At 30.5% G+C, this 20,767-nt stretch overlaps 2 protein-coding genes across 4 annotated transcripts; both read right to left on the bottom strand.

The window, feature by feature from the left end:
• Nucleotides 1-389: 389 nt before the first annotated feature.
• LOC104877958 (disease resistance protein RUN1) lies at nucleotides 390-6,088 on the bottom strand. Of its 2 annotated transcripts, none has more exons than XR_002029274.1 (5): nucleotides 5,416-6,079; nucleotides 2,279-3,380; nucleotides 1,882-2,193; nucleotides 1,062-1,788; nucleotides 390-953 (listed from the first exon to the last, which is right to left on the bottom strand). XR_002029274.1 is itself a non-coding variant. In XM_010647533.3 (5 exons), the coding sequence occupies exons 2-5, from the start codon at nucleotides 2,399-2,401 to the stop codon at nucleotides 534-536; spliced, it is 1,632 nt and encodes a 543-aa protein (XP_010645835.1). In that variant the 5' UTR covers nucleotides 2,402-3,380; nucleotides 5,416-6,088; the 3' UTR covers nucleotides 390-533. The 2 variants fall into 2 exon arrangements, 1 of the variants encoding a protein (XP_010645835.1); XM_010647533.3 differs by having other exon boundaries at nucleotides 1,012-1,788; nucleotides 5,416-6,088.
• Nucleotides 6,089-17,614: 11,526 nt separating this feature from the next.
• LOC100242663 (V-type proton ATPase subunit G 1) lies at nucleotides 17,615-18,783 on the bottom strand. 2 transcript variants are annotated; one of them, XM_002278536.4, is made up of 4 exons: nucleotides 18,728-18,783; nucleotides 18,149-18,250; nucleotides 17,962-18,062; nucleotides 17,615-17,888 (listed from the first exon to the last, which is right to left on the bottom strand). In XM_002278536.4, exons 2-4 carry the CDS (start codon nucleotides 18,234-18,236, stop codon nucleotides 17,745-17,747), a joined length of 333 nt encoding a protein of 110 aa, XP_002278572.1. In that variant the 5' UTR covers nucleotides 18,237-18,250; nucleotides 18,728-18,783; the 3' UTR covers nucleotides 17,615-17,744. The 2 variants fall into 2 exon arrangements, with proteins under 2 accessions (XP_002278572.1, XP_019073415.1); XM_019217870.2 differs by lacking the exon at nucleotides 18,728-18,783 and having other exon boundaries at nucleotides 18,149-18,606.
• Nucleotides 18,784-20,767: the final 1,984 nt, after the last annotated feature.

Below are 20,767 nucleotides of genomic sequence, written 5' to 3'. Positions count from 1 at the left end.
TATTTGTCCGTTACTATTTCATATCCTTCAACTCAATTTGAAGAGTTACATGTACCATTTGTTAATTTGGGGGCCCATCTACCCCCAAAAGATAATTCTCCCTAATATATAACATATCTTCTTCTTCTTTTTTAATAACTTTTCATAAAAATTTAAATAATTACTTATTAAAAATTCCTAATATATCCCTTAAATATTTCTCATTCTCTTGTATTACCTCTTGTGGGAGGGTTTTTCCAGTCTAAAAATTCGATGTTCCTTGTGTTGATTTATTTTTGCCTGCTCATATTAGGATGTTGTCTACTTATTTCGATAGTTGGGGGTATGAATAATGCACAAATTAACAATTTGTTAAATAAAATAATGTATGCATGAAACAAGAAATAGGATAATTGGAAACATGGAAAATCAAAGAATATTAAAAAAACAGAGATCCCTAGAAGAAGAGTTCAAATAATGTTGTGGCCATTGTAGAAGACCTTTCCCTTGAGTTTATCCCTATGGATGGGTATTACAATTACTTTTTAATGACGTCATTTGTAGATAAGATGAAGGCCACACTTTATCGACAACGCATCAGTCACACCAGACAGTTCAAAGGAAGCCCGAATGCTATTCCATGCCTCTGGGTGGCAAATATCGACTCCAGAGCGTGGTTGATATGCCAACCACATGTGGCGATCATTTGATGAATGCTCACCACTCCACTTGTCCCAGTAGGGATAGAAAAATGAAAAATTGTTCAACTGGCATAATATGTCGTTGTGGATCTGAGGCAGTTGATCCTTGAAAGCAAAGACAAAGCATACAGAAAATCCTAGGAACTTGTCACGGTCGTACCAATCTGAAGGCAGCTCCATTGTTAGTGAAGAACCCATTTCCCGATGTTCAAACCATTCAGGAATTCCATCTCCAGGAATGAGAATGCAGAACTCACTCTTTGGAGCGTGGTCCTGCCATGGAAAATCATTAGAGAGGGAGAGAGAGAGAGAGAGAGAGAGAGAGAGAGACCTGAATCCTCTCTAATATAGTATTGTGCAGCGACATCATCCGTGCGGTACCTTCCACAACATATCTTGATGAAGCCAAGGAAGTTTGCAGGGATGCGCATTCGTGTGCATCCAGTTCTTCTAGACTTGATGGAAATTCCGGAATTTCTTCGAGCCTCTTGCAACGCCCCAACACAAGAACTTTTAGCATTGAAAGTTCTGTGATTCTCCGTGGCACCATAGTAAAATGGTTTCCACTCAGATTTAAGTTTTCCAATGAATATAAGCCCCAAAAATCATCGGGTATTTCTGCATCCCACCAATAACAATCACTTAGATCTAATTCCCTTAAGAGGAATAAACCTGATAAAGAAAACAATGATGGGTGAGCTCTTCCTCCTGTACATCCACTAAAGGATAGTATTTGAAGTTCTCTTAAACGACCAATTACAGGAGGGGGCGCTCCTGTAGCTGTTCTATTTGCATAAAGCTCAGTTAGATGTTGCATGTTTCCCAAGTCTTCGGGCAAACAGTTGAGTTCTGAACAGCCACTAAGATAAAGAGTTTTAAGAGATTTCAAGTTGCAGATGCTGTCTGGAAGACTACCCAGTGACTTGCACTCTTTCAAATCTAACAAACTAAGCCTTCTCAGATCTCCAATAGATGGGTCAATCTCGCGCAAGCTTGTACAACCTTCAAGAATTAGTTTCTCCAACTCTGGGGTGCTGGAAAAGTTTGAGACTTTTATGAGGTATTTAGAGTGACTGAGAATGACGGCTGTTAGTTTCTCAAACCGAACCTGTTAAAAAATATGTTGCTCGAATAAATAAGCTACGAATAACACAAAGAAAAGGCGCATATAAAAGGAGACGTATAAAGAAAGTATACATACCATATTCCCTTCCCCAAATTCTCTTATGTTGCTATACGGCATGTTGAGTTCCACTAGTTTCTGAGTCTCAAATTTTGATGGCAAAGAATTCAAAGGGTATCCATGCCAATGGACATAGGATAAATCCCATGTAGGAAATTTAAAATCCCTAGAAATGCGCACTTTGTAATCCTCTTCACCAGTAACAACTTCAGAACCCAAGAAAATTTTGAGCAATCGAAGTCCAGACATCTCTTTCATTGCTTGAGTAGTTAAATTTATGTTGTTTAGATTCGATAAATTTAGGAATATGCCTTCAATTGAATTGGTTCCCTGTCAAAAGAGCAGATGATAAGCAATAAGCATAACGTGCATATAATTTTTCCTAGTTGCATAGATCATCGAGGAGCATTCATACCGTCCTTTTCTTCAATACATCTTTCACATCCACATGATCCCACAATCGGCTGCGCATACCTTTGTTCCTGGGACCTTCATCACGAACGATTTTATGACCCAATCGTTGTATCAAATTATGCATGCCAACCTTTCCATTTGAAATTGTTAGAAGACACCTATTTATGAGAAATCCTATTCCAGTCTCCGCAGGACAATCCCAATCATCTAGTATTTTTATAATAAAATCTTTATACTCTCCCTTAAATTAGAAACATGCAATGTCAAGGAATATTGCCTTATAAGTTGATGGTAGTCCATCAAAACTTACTTTAAGCACATCTAAAATTTTCATGTTAGGTTCTTTATCAAGGTCACGTAACTGAATTTTCCATTCATGGCTTTGCTTTTGGAATAGACAAGAACCCAATATTTTGAGAGCTAAGGGAAGACCTTGACAATACTCTACGAATTTTTTGGAAAGAATATAAAAATCATGATGTGGATAACTCGTTTCAAAAGCATGCCAACTGAAGAGTTCAAGAGCTTCGTCGTTGTTTAATTCTGGAAGCTGATATAGTACATCCACTTTGTGCTGGACCAGCAATTCTTTATTTCTAGATGTTATAAAAATTCTACTTCCTTCACCAAACCAATCATGTCCACCAGCTAAGTTTTGTAATTGCGTCTCATCATTCGCACCATCAATGACAAGAAGAACCTTTTCACGGCAAAGCATGTTCTTTAACACATTAATTCCTTCAGCAAGAATCCTTATTTTTTTTTTGCTTCTGGGTGAGATATCACAAAAAAGTTGTTTTTGCAAATCCAGTAGACGATGACAGTCTTTGGAAACGTCTCCAGCTACTTCTAGAAAGCTTTTGCTCTTAAATTGATAAGAGAGTTCATTATAAATAGCTCTAACCATTGTGGACTTGCCTACTCCACCAAGTCCACATATCCCCACCATGAGAACAAATTTTGACTTATCGCCACTCTTCAACTTCATTATTTCATTCAGACGTATATCCAGTCCAACCAGGTGTGTGCCGACATGTAAAGGTTTTTGATCTATGCAATCTGAAATTTGACTTGCAATCTCTTCAATAATGTTGCCTTCATGTCTATGCACAATTATAAGATACAAAAGAAGATGTGAAGATTTAGAGAGTGAACTACAGAGATGTAAATATTTGCAAAGTAAATTTGATGGTATTCACTTTTGTTCAAAGCAATTAAATTATGAACAAAATAATATAAATTAAAGGAATTGAATCAAATTTAATTAAAATCCATATCTAGCTTCATTTTGTACCTATGCGAAAGAGAAAAAAAAATAAGGAAAAAATAACTGGAATAAAATGGAAAATGTGATTTTGTATTCAGTTATTGCCTTAATCAAGGTGTCACAATGTTATGTCCCTTCTATGGTAAAGGATGCTATTATTAGAATCCTAGAAAAAATTACCACCAGAATGTTGTCTAATCTTTCCAGTGTAGTATATGCAGACTGTAAATTGAAGCATAAACTATCCTCCACTCCATTCATCTTTTCCATTTCAAACAAGTTGTTCATGAGAACACTTCTCTGACATTCTAGTGAATTAAGGCAGCCAAGAGTGTTTGTAAAAGCACTCCTTGCAACTTGCCAATGTATTAATTATAAGGGACTTTTTTACCTTCTCAATTCACTTGCCAAAACTTCAGCTTACCTTAGGGTCTTTGCGTTTCCTCAGTTCCTTATTTGCCAACTAATATGGGAGAGATTTTAGGAACTGCTTAATCCTTGAGTCTTAATCATCTCTATTTTGTGATCATTTGACATACTCTACTCTACAAAAAATATATGTCAAATTCCACTTTATGAATTACTATGATCACAGATTACATTATCACAAGTGCTTAGGATCACCTAAAAAGGACATGTTATCTCAATATTGTAAGATATTATGGTGTCAATCATGAGAGTACTTGTAGCCACTTTTTAGGACATATAAGGAAAAAAAATATGTTCCATCATATCCTAGCCAAAATTAATAAATAAATAACTCTAATGGTTTCGAATGCCAAGATTATTCTCTCTATTAGCCTTAGACTTTGTCATAGTATGCTATTCAATTGCATAAATCTCCTAAGATTATGGCATATGCCTTAGCCAATCTTAGCTTGCTATTCAATTGTATAAATATGCACAATATCATGTTGTAATGAATTGAGGTGTTTTTGCTTTGTAAAGATCGTTGCATTTCCATTCCTCATGAAATGAATGTATATATATCTATATATATAAGTTTTAAACCCCTTAATTGATTGGATTGAAAATGAGCTTTTTTAGGTCCTAAATCTCTCTCATTTGCTTCAAAAATTTTATGCTTAATGAAACATATAATGAACCACTTCAACATAACAAAGAACTTTTAAATATCATATCAATGGGAAATTCGAATGAGATGACCATTTTAATTACAAATGCTCCTAATTAAATTAAAAGGATTTAGATTAAAATGTGAAAGGAATACATAAAATTGGGGTTGGCCTTGTTGTTTAGGCAAAAGATCTTATACCAGTTTCTTATAAAGGCGAAAGTTTTAACATCAAGGAGATCACACACGAAGGTATATAAGGTTTTAATGTGACGAAGGAGATCATTTTACTGTACTAAGGAAAATATTGCAAATAACATAAATTAAATATAAATATTAGGTGTTGAAACATTCCATGTTTTGTCACTTTTTTTATCTACACATTGAATTACAAGCCCTCACTTTATTGGGTGTACTCTCTCATTCTTCCTCACATCTCTATCTACCATATATAATCTTCACAACATCATTTTTGTATCATAATTTTTTCCCCGATATTCCTAAAAACTTTCATTCTTCAATAAAAAGAAAATTAAATAATAAATTTTAAGTTAACAACTTAAAAATAATTTAATTTAAACTTCAATTATTAAGTTTTATGGAGCGTGGTCTAAGTGTATAAGTAGATAATATAATTTAGGAAGAAAGGTGGGAGATGAGATTAATTGCTTCCACGGGACAAAATTGCATATACCAAAATATTGGTTGTAAAACTTGTTATAGTTTACTAGAAAATAGATCAAGAGACAGAGAGGAGAAAATTTGCAAACAAGAGATGAAGGAAAGTTATACTTACGTTTTTGGGTCCACATGATATCCACTCATATTGGCTGCTGCAGTCAAAGCATTTCCCCATTTCTCTATCATCTCAACTTTCTCCTTGTCTGCGTCTCTCTCAGGATAAGTATACCTTGTGCAATAACTTCCCGTCTGATGTCGTACATGTGAAGGATCCACGTGATAGAAAATCGGCAAAACAATTCTGCCATCATCGCTTGCAATTGACTCAATAATAGCCAGTAATTCATTTAAACACCATCGGGAATCAGCATAGTTCTTAGAGAAAACTACTATACAAATACGTGATTCTTCAATAGCATCTAAGAGTTGAGATGAAATCTCCCCACCACGTTCAAGTTGCTCATCATCTCTAAATGTATTAAATCGATTTCCAACTAAACCTTCATAAAGATGATCGACAAAATTCATACGGGTATCACTCCCTCTAAAACTCAAAAATACATCATACTTGTGTGGGAGCTTGGAAGAAGAGGACGAGGTTTCGGTACTGGTTGAAGCCATTCAAGACAGGTGGTGTGCTAAAATTGCAAAGAACTGAGATTTCTCTGCTACGATGCTGAGGCTTCAGATAAATATAACATTTTAAGCAGTTTCTTATCATCTTAACCTGGTGGGTGGGAGCAGGTTTCCAGGAAGGAGCATCGGCCCTCAAAAGTCAAACAAATTCTATGGGGTTATTCTCTGCTACATAGTTTTGAGTTATAAAATACCGTATTTGAATTTATTTTTTAAAGCCCTTGACTTTAAATTAAAAACTTTTCTTTCCATAATATTTTTGTCATGCTAAAATTTCATGAAAGTAACAAGGATATGTAGAGTGTAAATACATTTTTTATTTTTTTATTTTTAAAAATAAAAAATTATAATAAGTTTTATATAAAACATTACAGCTCTCCAATAAAAAAGCATTTACTTATTTTATATTCTTAAAAATTATTTTTTTAGAAATTTTATAATTTATAATAATTAAACATTTTTAATACCTCACTTTTGTTTTTTTTAAATGTAAGTAGTTAATAATTTTTGAATTTTAGGTAGGAGTTATTATTATTTTTAAATAAAATTAAAATTAAAAATATGAAATATTATCAAACAACGCCATACAATACTAAAGTTATCAAAATATTCTTCATATATTTGATTTTTTTTTAAAATACTCTAAAAATATACATGAAATTTATTCTAAAAAATATCTTTATGAAATCGGTTCAACCTCCTCAATAGGAATATAATAGTCCTCACTTGAAAAACATTAAATCAATGGTGTGAATGTAATGGTCCTCAATAGGAATAGGGTGCTAAGGCTTAAGATAAAAGTAACATTTTAGGCAGTTTCTTAGAATCTCAACTTGGTGGGTGGGACCGTGGGAGCAGGTTACTATCAAGCAGCATCGGCCCCAATACATCAAAAGCCATCAATTTTTGTCTTTTTGCTGCTTAATTTCCAACGTTGTTTTCAAGGTAGTGGTTTTCCAGCCTGTTCCACTTCTGTATGTCCATTTTCTCTTGCCTCTTTATCTTTATGGTGTGATACTCTGCTACATGGTTTTGAGTTATAAAATACCGCATTTGAATTTATTTTCTAAAGTCCTTGACTTTAAATTAAAAACTTCTATTTCCTTAATATTTTTTGTCATGCTAAAATTCAAGAAAGTAACAAGGATATGTGGAGTTTAAACACAATTTTTTATTTTTTATTTTTAAAAATAAAAAACTATATTAACATTTGTATAAAATATTACAACTCTTGTATAAAAGGCATTGACTTTTTTATGTTCTTAAAAATTATTTTTTTTAGAAATTTTATAATTTATAATAATTAAAAATTTAAAATACCTCACTTTTGTTTATTTTATTTTACATGTGAGTTTAAGAATGCTTGAGTTTTACATTAGGAGTTACTATTATTTTTTTAATATAAATATAAATATGAAATATGAAATATGAAATATTTCCAAACAACACCATATTTTTGTATTTATTAATTATGATTTCAAATCCATCTTGCATTTAACTCATTAAAATCCTGGAGTGGAAATAAAGGAAGAGAATTGAGGAGCAGGGCTGCTTAGCACCCGAAGCCTTGTGACAAAAATTCATTAAGACATTTTATTATTTGGAAATGATATTTTCCTTGTAAGTTTTTTCCTAACATTTTATTTTATAGATTGTCACAAACCATTAGATAAAATGCTTGCACATGCAGTGATGCGCTTTTCTTCCACAATTTATGGAACCCATCGAGTGGTAGACCAAACAAAGAAGAAGACATTATACACTCTCACGTTGTCACATGGTCACATGGCAAACGATGAATGCAAAAAAAGGAGTGCACATGCAATGATTCGCTTTTCTTCCACTATTTACAGGAATCAATTGAGTGGCAAAATTAAACAATTGGGTTTTGGAACCAATTGGTTCCAAGCTTTAGTCCATATAAATTCACCATTTATTTTATAGATTGTCACAAACTATTCGATAAAATGCTTGCACATGTGGTGATTCACTCTTCTTTCACAATTTATGGAACCCATTGAGTGGTAGACCAAACAAAGAAGAAGACATTATACACTCTCACGTTGTCACATGGTCACATGACAGTCGATGAATGCAAAAAAAGGTGTGCACACGTAGTGATTTGCTTTTCTTCCACAATTTACGGGAATCGATTGAGTGGCAAAATTAAACAATTGGGTTTTGGAACCAATTAGATCCAAGCTTTAGTCCATATAAATTCACCGTTTAATTCCATGATCTAGAAGAAAAAGTGTAAAAATTGAAAAGAATGATATGAATTTTTTATCTTTTCAGAAATAACCTTTGCTTACTATAAAAAGAAAGAAAAGTATTAATTTAAATTTTATTCCTTTTATATACCTCAATAAAATTTAATATAATTTAATCATTTGGAAAAAAAATACACCTTTTTTAAAAAAAAATAAAAAAATTATTATTATTATTTAAAAATCAAACATATTGAAAAATATATATTTTTAAAATTGTATATATAAAAAATAACTAAAAATATGTCAATTTTTTTTAAATTAGTTTTCTAAAAATAATAAATTTTCAGAATAATTATTAAAAAAATTAAGATAAAAAAGTTTGTCAAACATTATGGTAGAAAATAGTTTTAAAGGATATATTGGTCTCTTTATATTTTATATCATTCCCGTCAATTATATAATTTATATAGACCAAAACTTAATTTTTGGGTTCAATTTGATCCAAAACACAATTATCTCAATAAACAAAGAAAAAGACACATACTCTCACGTTGTCACCTTGTCACATGGTTACATACCATTCAATGAATACAATAAATTACATTAATACTTATATTTTGTATGACATGTTATGGATAATAGGAAATTTCAATAAAACCTAGAATTGAAAGACTAACCTAATAATTATCATCTTCAAATTGAACCTAAAAGTATGAGTATTAAATAAAATATTTATAATAATTAATGTTATTTAATATTAATAAGTAATAAATAGTAGTGTTCTTCTTTTCATTATATTTACCATAATTTTTATATATTGTTTTATGTGGTAAGTTGTGACTAGAAGCATTGAAAAATGATTAATATGTATTGTATGAAATATTTTAGCATTCCAGTACAGTTAGCAGTCGATAAGTGGGAAAAATTGTCTTATTCAAAACTTTTATAAATTAAGGACAACAAACATATATCAATTTCAAATGGATCCGGGAAATAATAAGACATACTTCTTATTTGATTGAATTTGTTTTGATTTTTAGATATTTCTTATTATTTACATTTTATAAGAAGTGAGAATGATTTTGTTGGAATTTGACATTATAGTCTCCATTACAATAAATACTTGTTTTAGGTGAACCATCTCTTACTTTAATACCATTTTAGTGAAGTTTGAGAAACTAAAGAGAGAATTGAGAGTTAAATCGTGAACTTCGGAGATGAAGATAGAAAATTTTGTGGAATTTGTCATCTCATAATTAGGTTGTTAGCTTGATTCTTAACTTCAGTGAGTGTGACTACAAGAGCAAACACTTACCTTATCATTGAAACTAGTGAGACTAAATGGGTATTAAGAAGTAATTTTTCAAATATGAGTATATTTCAATGAATAAGGCCATGTAGGAAAATTTTTAACTAAATTTGGGACTTGTGGATAGATATATCCATAGATTTTTTGAATATATGAAATGTAAATCCTTGTTTTGTTTAAATAATTTCGAGTTTTGAATTAATATCGCCTCGTATTTACTGTTAATTTTGAAAATGTAAATGGTTTGAAATGATTAATTAAGGGTTCAATATTTGTTTATTTGTTTATTTTAGTAGAGCTAGAATTAATAGGGATGTATTCCTTGGTTTGTGGGTTCAATTTCATTCTTATAGCATGATCTTTTCTATTTTTGTTTGTTTACAATTAACTACAATATTTGTTGGTCATGGTTACACATAAATGGAGGATAGATGGTGAAGATCTAAAGTTCTAACCTCTCAAGTTTTTAGGCATCATACAATTAGGCCTTTGGAATTATTTACTAAAATTTTATTTTTATATTAAAATATTTAGGAAACGAGGAATATATAACATTTCATGACTTAATATATAGGCAAAGGGTAACATAGCCCAGATGGTGACAAGTTGCTTTCCCATGCGAGGGTACTCGAGTCTAAGCCACCTCCATGCCCTTTTAATTTTAAAAGCTGACACGTGACCTCGCACCTACCATCCCACCACATGGCCTAATAAATCAGTGATAAATTGAGAAAATTTTAGGAACAACTATCCTTTCTATTTTGAAAACCGGACCAGCCGGTTCTCCCAGACTTATCCACTTCATGGGCTGGGCTTGTTTTCTTCCGAGCCTTCACATCCAGCCCACCTGTTTGTCCAAAATTTAAGGTGTAGGAAAGAACCTTGTCCAAAATTGAACCATTGGGTACTAAAACTTGACATTATTTTCTAGTGTCAGAAACCAACATATAAAATTAGTTTGTCTTTCAAAAACCCTTAAATAATTAATATTAATTATTTTCTATATATTAATCTGTATGAAAATAACACATTAATTTTTTTAAATTATAAAACAATAAGATATACAACTTTTGATATGTATACAAAATTATATATTATATATTTTTTCCATTTTAAATATATCTTCACATTAAAATATCATACATTTTTTATTTAATAAAATTTAATATATTTATATATTTATATATTTATATTTATCTTTATTATTTATTTTGAAAAAAAATAAAATATTATTATTTTTAATCTTAATTTCTTATTAAAAAGTTAATTTATATAAAATATAAAATATATATTTATTATGTCGATTTAATTTATTTGATTCTTGAATTATGAATTAAAAATATCTATACTTTCATACCCGATCTATAAAAAATTTGCCTTTTATGAAGTCAAACTTTCATATTTCATCCCACAAGTACGAAAAGAAAATTATTCTGATAATGTGAACTTTTATGGGAAATCAATTCTCACCCGGTATCCTTTTATTTTAATTTTTTTTTCTGCCTCACCTCACTTTTACTTGCCTCATTCCACACACCTTACACTTGACTTTTACACGCTTAGCACATGTCTTTTCTTTTTCTTTTTCTTTTCTTTTTTTCATTTCTTTTATAGGCCGACATGTCCTTTAGTAAAGCATTTTTAATTTCAAAATTTTCACTCTTTCACCATTTTATATTTATTATTTTTAATTATTTTTGACAATTAAACATAAAATTATAAAAAAAAAAATTAGTTACAACAAGTTAAATATAAATATATAATAAACAAATAATGAAAATATCATCCTACAAATAATATATTTGATAATTTTAAATATTAATTATAATAATACATTTGATAATTTAGAATTTGGATTTAAAAAATACATTTTATTATTTAAAGGTTCATGATATGAATTTTTTTTTTATATAAATTGTAAAAAAAAAATACTTATTTTATTTTTAAAAATAATAAAAATATATTTATAATATTATTTTATAGTTTATATTATTTTAATTTAAAATTTAAAATTTTCATATCAAAATCACAAGAAGTGATGGTGGTCTTAGTTTTTTTCTTATGATTTTAACTTGATATTGGTTTTAACATTTTCTTTGGTTAAAAATTTTAATTTTTAAATTTACATAAAACAAGAAAATATGTTTTTTCATTAAAAAATTGTATTTAATATTTTATATTAATTTTCTCTTAATTAATTAATTTTTTTTTTTTTTTTTGTAGAATTGTTGTCATACTTACATGTTTTTAAAAAATGTACATTCTTGTTAGAAAAATGGGTACATCTAGTATCAAATATGTACATTTCATCAAAGTTAAATCTTACCCTAGTTTTGCCTAATTTGGGCATAAGATTTTAATCTTGTAGGCCTTAAGATGCATTTAAGGCCTTCCATCGTCCCTTCAAGATGGTAGAACCTTGGGTACATTTTCTAGAAAAATACATATAAATTTTAAAAAAGTACCTACATTTGATTTAAGTTGAATTCGTTCCCTCATTCGACTTAATTTAGATCTAACAAAGAAATAAGTGCATTTGAGGCATTCTCATACCCCATTCTAAATAGTAAGACCCTGGGCATATCCTTTAGAAAAATGCGTGATTAGAGTTAAATAGTTCCCTCATTCAGCTTCGAGTCTAACTTTAACTTATGTATGCCTTGGGATGCATTTGAGGTCTTCCTAAACCTTGCCCGACATGGTAAAACCCTAGGTACATCTTTTAGAAAAATATGTACATTTTAAAGAAAAAATGTACATATGATTTGAAGTTAATCATGTTAGAAAAATTGGCTAATCCAATCAAAGGTAATCACCCTAGAAGGGGGGAGGGTGAATAGGGTGATTGTCTCTTTTTGAAAATTTAAATTATGTAAATGCAAAAGACAATTATATGCAATTTATATAATAAAAATAATATAAAGATAATTGCATATAAAATAAAATAAAAAAGTAGGGAAAAGAAGATGTAAACACAAAAGTTTTATAGTGGTTCGACATAATCCAACCTACATCCACTCTCTTCAAGCTTCAATCCCAAGCTTGAGGTTCCACTAATTCAAAGCTTGCAAATCAAACCTTCAAGTAATACAATTGAATTATAGTTCCAATCCACTCTCTTGGACTTTTGGTTTTAAGCACCCTTTACAATCCTCAAGAGATACCTTACTCTTAAACAACCCCTCAAGTGATACTTCCACACTTGAGAATCCCTAAGTGATACCTCACACTTATATTTTTCTTCTCAAAGATTTACAAATAAAGATAGAAAATATTCTCAAACAAAATCCTAGTACAAAACTTTAGACTAAAATGATACAAGATAAACTAGGATTGAATTGTGCACTAATTAATGATCTACAAGTTTTAGAATAAAGGTGCATTAAATTTCACTCTTTCAAGGCTCAAATAAATTTAAGAAGGGTTTTGAAAGGTCAAACTCTTAAACAATAAAGACTTGAGCCTTTTTATAGAGAAGAGAGGTCAAACTAGTCATTAGGGGTTTGTTCGGTTGAGTTCCAATTTGATCAGTTCACTAGTCGTTAGCATTTAATACATTGAAGGTGACCGTTGAACCTCGACCGCTGTTCGATCGATACTCGATCGATACTCGATCGGATGAGGTTCAATTTCAATCGGTTGAACAAACATTCTAGAAGAGAGAGAAGGTTTTTGTACCTTTCAACCGATTGAGTTGAACATGTTAACCGGTTCCTCAGTTGGTTCAATAGGTTGAGTAGATTCCTTAATCAATTGAGTAGATTCCTTAATCAATTGAGTTGATTCCTTAATCGATTGAGCCAATTTTTACTCAATAACCATCTTGTTCAACTTAAAACTTTTTAAATGAGTTTGAAAAGCATTTGACACAATGTTTTAGTTGAAAATATGAAATCATCTAATTTTAAAATATTTAAAACCAAATAACTCTTGGATGATTCTGGTGCATAAATAAATAATGTAACGCATGAAAAACCTAATGTACCAACAACCTTATAAAGAGATCCTATAAAGCTTAGGTCTTGAAAAACACTTCTCTTTGAAATCTTTTTTTTTTTTTTTTTTCTTATTGATTTCCCTTTGACATGATTTTGTTCTTTGTGATTGCCACTTTGGAAATCATCTTGCCTAGTGATCATACTTGAAATATAATTATTAGTTCCATACCTTATTTAGTAATAATCAAAATCAAGATTAACCAAACTTTGGTTTCACAAATCATAACCTCATTCGGACTAATTTGAGTCTAAAATTTGACTTATGTATGCCCAAGATGCAATTAAAGGCTTCCCAAACCCCATTTAGCATGGTAGAACCCTAGATACATTTTTAAGAAAAATACATAGGTTTTTTGTAAGGCGGACTGTGACCCTACTATGCTTAAGTTGGGTCTAAATATTCACCAATGTAAACCGTAGAATGAATTTGAGTCCACCCCCTTCCTCCTTGGCCATTTCAAAACCCTACATACATTCTTAAGAAAAATATGCATATTTTTTTTGTAAAGGAGGATCATAACCCTCTTGTACTTAATTTGGGTCTAAATATTGACTAATGTAAGCCTCAGAATGAATTTGAGGCTTTCCCCTACCCCTTAGCCATGTCTGCACCTTGCATACATCCTTAAGATAAATATACGTACATTCTTTTAAGGCTAACCGTGGCCTATTTTAAGCCTTATTTGGGTTTAAATATTCACATATGGAAGCCTCAAAATAAATTTAAGGCCTTTCCCCTACCTCGTTGGCTATTTATAAACCCTACATACATCCTTATAAAATATACATACATTCATGAAAAAAATGAGCAAATTTTTTTAAGGTAGGATGTGACCCTATTCAACATTATTTAAGTGTAAATATTCACTTTTGGAAGCAGTTTTGTTAAGAATGCACGTAAGGTTTACAAATGGCTAATGGGGGAGGGGAATGCCTTTCAATCATTCTAAGGTTCACATTAGTAAATATTTAAATAAAAAACTTAGGCATAATAGGATCACAGTTTGCCTTCAAAAAATGCATGCATTTTTCTTAAGAATGTACATATTTTTCTTAAGAATATATGTGGATTTTAGAAATGACCAACGAGCCAAGGGAAGATAGATTTCCTTATGAAAATATTTAGGTCTAAATAAGGTTGAATAGAGTTACAGTCAAACTTTAAAAATGTATGTATTTTTTTTTTTTTAACAAATGTTTATATTTTTCTTTAGAATGTACATATTTTTGTTAAGGAAGTAAGTAGGGTCTAGAAATGGCCAAGAAGGTAACCTCAATTTCATTTTGAGGCATATATTGGTCAATACTTAGACCCAACTAAGGCATAATAGAGTCACAGTCCACCTTAGAAAGAAGTATGTATTTTTCTTAAAAATGTACCCATTTTTTTTAAGGATCACCCAAAGGAATATACTATCTCAAGCCTATGGGATATCATGGTGCTTCTACCAAGAATATTTGTTGTCACTTGCCCTAACCACTAGTTAGCTAATCCACAGGGAATGTATGATAACTCAGGATCTCACCCATAGGTCAAGTAATTGATGACCTCATAACTAATGCAATATTCTCTTAAGGTTGATAAGTCATGCAACATAGTAGGTTTGACTAGTCATGACAGCCAAATAGCCATTAGTCACAACTCCCTTAAAGTTATCTTCAATGGTAATCATATACACTAGTATACTCACCATTGGAAACCTATCCTGATGATTAAGACAAGTCATCCACCAATTGGGAGATAGCGCACTATGTCTTTTAATGGATTGCTCAAGTCCATAAGTCAATTATGAACTAACTCATTAATTTGTAAGAAACCTATAACTTAAATCTTCTATACAACTCTTAATATACTCAAGTCATTTACAATACAAGTGATCATAACATAATGCTCAAATCTATCACACTACAAACATAATAGACAAAAGAAAAATTGTTATCATGAAATCAAAATGTTATATCATGTCACTACTTTTAAGGGCTCTATCCTAACACCTATATCACTACATATGTTATTTTTCTTAATGACAATCTCATTTCCTAATGCTAAAAAAAATCACCATTGCAAGGTCATGATCTAATGAAGTAAGAGTATAGGTTTGTTGACTTTACAATTGCAAAAGTAACCTAGATACCTAATATTTTGTGTTAGCTTGGTTTTAGTCCCTTGAAACCACTAAATCTTGTCTCTAAACAATCTAAGTGCAACTTACGTATGTGTGAATCCATTGCTTCAATGATGCATGAAACGTGTTGCACTTGACTAGCACTTTGTGGGTGATAAATTAACTAGTGGCTCACTATGTCTAGCTTATGTTTACACTAACAATCAACTTGTAAACATCATAACCAAAACCCTGAGTAAACACCTTTTTTTCTTCTTGGATTCAAGATTGGTATCTTCAATGTGGGAAAAAGATTCACAATGACATCAAGCTCAAGTCATTCCATTATTGATGGTCCCTTAATTCTCATGCAAGTTTTTAGGACCTTGATCGTATAATTTCTTGTTATTTCCATACTTCTATGAGTCAAGATGATTTTTTTTTTCCACATATCTTGTATGCCCAATGGCATTATTTTATAAATTTGTGTGCACATGAATAAACTGTGTAAGCACAATTTTACAAACAATTCTTCCTAATTCTCTTTATATTTAACATCTTCATGCGGTTAAAGAATAAATTCATAGAAAAATAATAAAAATTATCATTAAATGCCCGATATGGTAAAGTTAATTGGTATCATATTCAGAACATATATATTGATGTTATGGTATATATATATATAGAATTGAATTCTTGCACAAATTAAATACTAAAATAACAATGCAAATAATTTGTTCGAGTTTAATCTATACTTTTGAACTCTAAAGCAAGGATAAATAATTTCTATTAGGCCATGTTTGGTATGCGAGGATAAGGAGTAAGAATGAACATCTCATTCATTTTCTCATTCATTCCTATATTTGGATAACTTAAATATTAATGAGAATGAAGTTCATAATGATTTCAAAGGAAATGAAATTTCACTTATAAATAAAAATTTTATTCCTCTCTAATAGAAGGCATTTTGATTTATTAGTGCAAGTTATTTTTAAAAATACTTTTCAAAAATTTTTGAAAACCCAAAACTTTTTTTAATAAGCTATTTTTAAAAATAATTTTTTATTTTAATTTTGTAAAAAAAAAAAATAAATTTATTTATATAACATTAATTAGATTTAATTCAAGTCTTACTAAAAATAAAAATAATTTTGTGACTATAAATAAATTAAAAATAAGTAATTTTAATAAAATATGAATAGTAATATTATAATTAAAATCATAACTTATATTTTTTTTTTATGAATATTAATTATAAAAATATGGATATTAATATCTTATAAAAGCATAAATATTGATTTATTTTATTAAAAATAAATATATATATAATTGAACATGTAATAAACAGGCCTTATATTTTTTCAATATTAATCAGTTTGGTCTGATTCCTCCATTCTAAGGATTAAGTGAAGCTAACATAGGATAAACAACATTATCTATCCAATTCTTAGATAAAAAAATAATATATAGTGAGTAAAAAGCTTCCCTAAAGAAATGTAGGGGAATCAATTCATGTCATTAATTTTGTTAAAAAATAATAAAAATTACACCTTATGTTCTCAAGGGTATCAAAGAAATTAACTAAAGAATCACTTGATATGATCTATATTTATCTAGAGAGAAAATATAACAAATTAAATAAAGAAAATTAAGTTCTTTTAGCCTCTATTTAATCTGTCCACACATAAATTTTCAAAATTTGTAACGTCCAGTCTTATGAGATTTTCTAATCGATCCCTCAAAGAAATCACATGACAGTTGTTACAAATCATTCAAATTGCAACAACTCATCTACTACTTCGCTCTCCATGGAATTTATATTAAGTAATCAACTCATCAAGGCGACTACATGAATTAATTTCAAAAATCTGTCTGGAGAAGGCTGGCAGCTTATTCCATAACTCTCATCTCTCATTCTTCCTTTATTGCAATTTTCATTTTTCATATGCCTCATACTCTGCAACTGAGAACCTAAAAATAAATAAGAAAGAAAAACATAGAGAAAAGTGGTTACTTAAATCAGGATCGTAAAGTTAATAACATTTAATCGGCTACTTCCCTGATCCAAATGGAACTCGGGGTTTCTACAAATTTAGAAAACACCATAAAAGTAGAAGCCCTAGACCTAAAGTAGGTCGAGCTTTAATCGATGTAACTGATGAAGTAGTTGTACTGACCACCACATATCAAGCTTTCACCGTTGTGACATGCTTGATGAGCATGGCAACAACATCTGATGAAACCCTAGAAGCAGACTCTTTCAAGCTTTGAATCCTCATTGCAGTTTCCTCATCAAGCCGTTTTACATTTGACCCACTGCTCCCACTTGTCTACATAAATCAAAAGTGAAGTGAGACCTTGTCATTCTAAAACCTTTGGCAATGACGATATTTGTGCTGATACCTCAGAAATTTTCTTCTGGTGGGCAGCTTCCATATTGGAGTGGTAGAGTTTCACTTCCCTCTCAGCTTCTTCTTTAGCTTGTTTCAACCTCGTCAACTTTACTGAAACACATTGTTCAATCATAGCATCATTTCGGATTACGAGTACTGTAATTTTGGAAAGAGATATGTAAGGATTGGGGTTTTACAGTTTTTAGCATTGGAAATAATCTGTCGGGCCTCCTGCTCTGCAGTCAGCAGCATCTGGATGCCTCCTTGTCCTTTCATGGAATCCATGGAAAATATGCTACCTAAAATACAAGAATAAGTACTTTTCAATCCCATATATAGAGAAATATATCACTGAATTACTTCTGTATAATTCAGGATATATTTCTGAGAAATTTTAATCAGAAAGAAAAAGAAAACAGAAGTAGCATCATTTCATAAAATTCTGCCGAAGAAGATCATTCAATGTCTCAATTGCAGAATGATCCTGCAATTTGATGTAAATGGATCATTCTATTCCAATGCTTTCCAAATGATTCTAAAATACTTATCTCAAATGCGTTCCCCAACCTGGTGGATCTGAGAGATGAAAAAACAAAATGTTGCAACTCAAATCGATGTATTTAAGTGGGTCTTCCAAATTCCATATGCCAAATAAAAGACCCAATTCTTCAAATTGGATTGTGAATAATAAAAAATTTTAAAGGGAGGAAATTGAATTAAAAAAAAAACAAAAAAACAAAAAAAAAAACAAAAAACCAAGGAAATGAACCCCATACCTGTGTTTAATTTCTTCAAAGGGAGAAGGTTGCAGTTGGTTTTTCAAGGCAAAAATACTGAGGTAGAGGAGGATATTATTTGGCTCTGGTAGTATTGAGATAAAAATGGATCATTTGCCACCTGTTCACCGGCTTCCTTGGTGGCTAGTACTAATTGGATTAAAAAATTATTACATTTAATTATTTATTTTACTTCAATTCTTTTTTGGGACTAGCCACCTCCTATATTCCTTTTACTACGATTTATTTATTTATTTATTTTGGTGGCACTAGTGATAGGATGTAAATTAATAAGTATTAAACATATTAATTGTTACGTCCCATCACTACTTATCATATAAGCAAGTGTGGCCATCATAGTTTTGTTAACGTTTGGACTATTATTATGATTATGATCACCCTTAAAGAGATTGACACCTAAATCATATTATATCTAATCCTTTGCATCTTTTTGCATCCTTATTAATTTATAACATGTTTTAGATGACAATTCATAAGACCTAAGTTAGAGTTGAAGAGAAACTTTTGAAAGTAGATTCAAAACACTTTCGTATCTTTAAAAGCGATTTCAAATCATCTTTCAATCTCGAAAGTTTTTTCAAATTATCTTCAATTTCTTCAAAGTTTATTTGAAATATAAAAATCTTCAAAATTTTCTAACTTTCAAGCTTCATCTTCAAATCTACAAAAATAAAAAATAAAAAAATAAAAATAAAAATCTTTCAATCAATGTTGTATAAATCAAGGTTTAAGTCATATTAAGACCCAAGTTGCAGTCAAACTTAGGTCAAATCAAAACTCAATTCAAACCAAAACTAAAGTCATGTGAAGGCTCAAGTCAATTCAAGATTCAAAACAAATGTCCAACCGTAAAATCATATTATCAAAAAATTTTATTTGATATCAAACTTCTTCAAGCTCTCATAAATAAAAAAAAGTAATAAAATGGAGATTGTACTTATAACATTCTCCAAATAAATGAACTTTTAACTTAACTTCATAACTTTTGAACATAAATTTTATTTGTACATGAGGAAAATTCATGGACTCTTTTCTTAGACTAGAGATTGTGCTCACTTCACATTCCATATTCTCATTCCCATAAAAGAAGATAAATGTATGCGTTTAAGGGGGTATTTGTCTTTATTTATTTTTTGTGCACATACCTACCAAATTAGAGTGACATCAACCCACCAAAATAATATCAGCATAGTAGGAGCTTGAAATTTTAAATTTGAAAGTGGATTGGACATGTGGGCGCATCTCTTACGTGGATCTAACCTCCAAAGACGTGTTCTACACTCGGTTCTTTCCATAACCACACCCATTTGCCTCCTAAATCACTAACCCTTAATTTCCCAAATGTGTTATCCCTCCGTAGCCAGCCTCTGCCGCCATTGATTTGATCTCTTGAGTCGCAATTCACTTTCTCCCTTCCTCGAAAAACTCCTCGTTTCTCCCTCTACACCCTTCATCTTTAGGTGGATTCACTGCTTTGTTGGACATTCGAAGAACAGCCAGACCTGGTATTCTCAAAATCTTTTCCTTTTTTTTTTTTCCAAATATATTTTCTTTCGGCTTTAGAGGTTTCGATATCATGATTTTGGCTTTTTTATCCATTATGTAGTCGAATTTTCTATTTTCCATGCTTTAATTCATTTCCATTTTTGCATGGTTGCTTTCTTTGATATATTTCCTCATCTAGATTTGACTGATCTTGATAGCTTGAAGTTCTTAACCTTTTACAAGATTTGAGTTCTTTTATTTTTGGTAAATTTAGTTTTAACGGGATTTCATTTCTTTCTTTCTTTTTTTCAGTGGATTTGTTTTTAATGTGCTTAATTTTCTTTGATTTTCTTCCACATGCAATTTGCAAATATCATTGTTTAGGAACATAGGGCCTGACATATCTCTAAAATTGCTTTTCTTTTTTTCTTATAATTTCTTTTTGTGTGATGTACCTGTGGTGAATAAAAAAGGGAATGGCCTAGGTCCATGCATCTTGGCATAACCTAGATCATATTTGAGGTGGGACAATGT

Source organism: Vitis vinifera, chromosome 18 (genome assembly GCF_030704535.1).
Source record: "Vitis vinifera cultivar Pinot Noir 40024 chromosome 18, ASM3070453v1".
NCBI lineage: Eukaryota > Viridiplantae > Streptophyta > Magnoliopsida > Vitales > Vitaceae > Vitis > Vitis vinifera.
Note: the sequence above shows the minus strand (reverse complement) of the source record. Positions and strands in the feature narration are given on the sequence as shown.

What these genes read in the sequence shown, in the direction of transcription:
- LOC104877958 (XM_010647533.3), bottom strand. Translation starts at nt 2,401, where the DNA reads ATGCATAATTTGATACAACGATTGGGTCATAAAATCGTTCGTGATGAA. An exon ending in ATGTATTGAAGAAAAGGACG is followed by an intron (nt 2,194 to 2,278) that starts GTATGAATGCTC and finishes CTCTTTTGACAG; the next exon opens with GGAACCAATTCAATTGAAGG. An exon ending in AATTTGGGGAAGGGAATATG is followed by an intron (nt 1,789 to 1,881) that starts GTATGTATACTT and finishes ATTTTTTAACAG; the next exon opens with GTTCGGTTTGAGAAACTAAC.
- LOC100242663 (XM_019217870.2), bottom strand. Translation starts at nt 18,284, where the DNA reads ATGGGATTGAAAAGTACTTATTCTTGTATTTTAGGTAGCATATTTTCC. An exon ending in TATTTCCAATGCTAAAAACT is followed by an intron (nt 18,063 to 18,148) that starts GTAAAACCCCAA and finishes AATGTGTTTCAG; the next exon opens with TAAAGTTGACGAGGTTGAAA. An exon ending in ACCAGAAGAAAATTTCTGAG is followed by an intron (nt 17,889 to 17,961) that starts GTATCAGCACAA and finishes TGATTTATGTAG; the next exon opens with ACAAGTGGGAGCAGTGGGTC.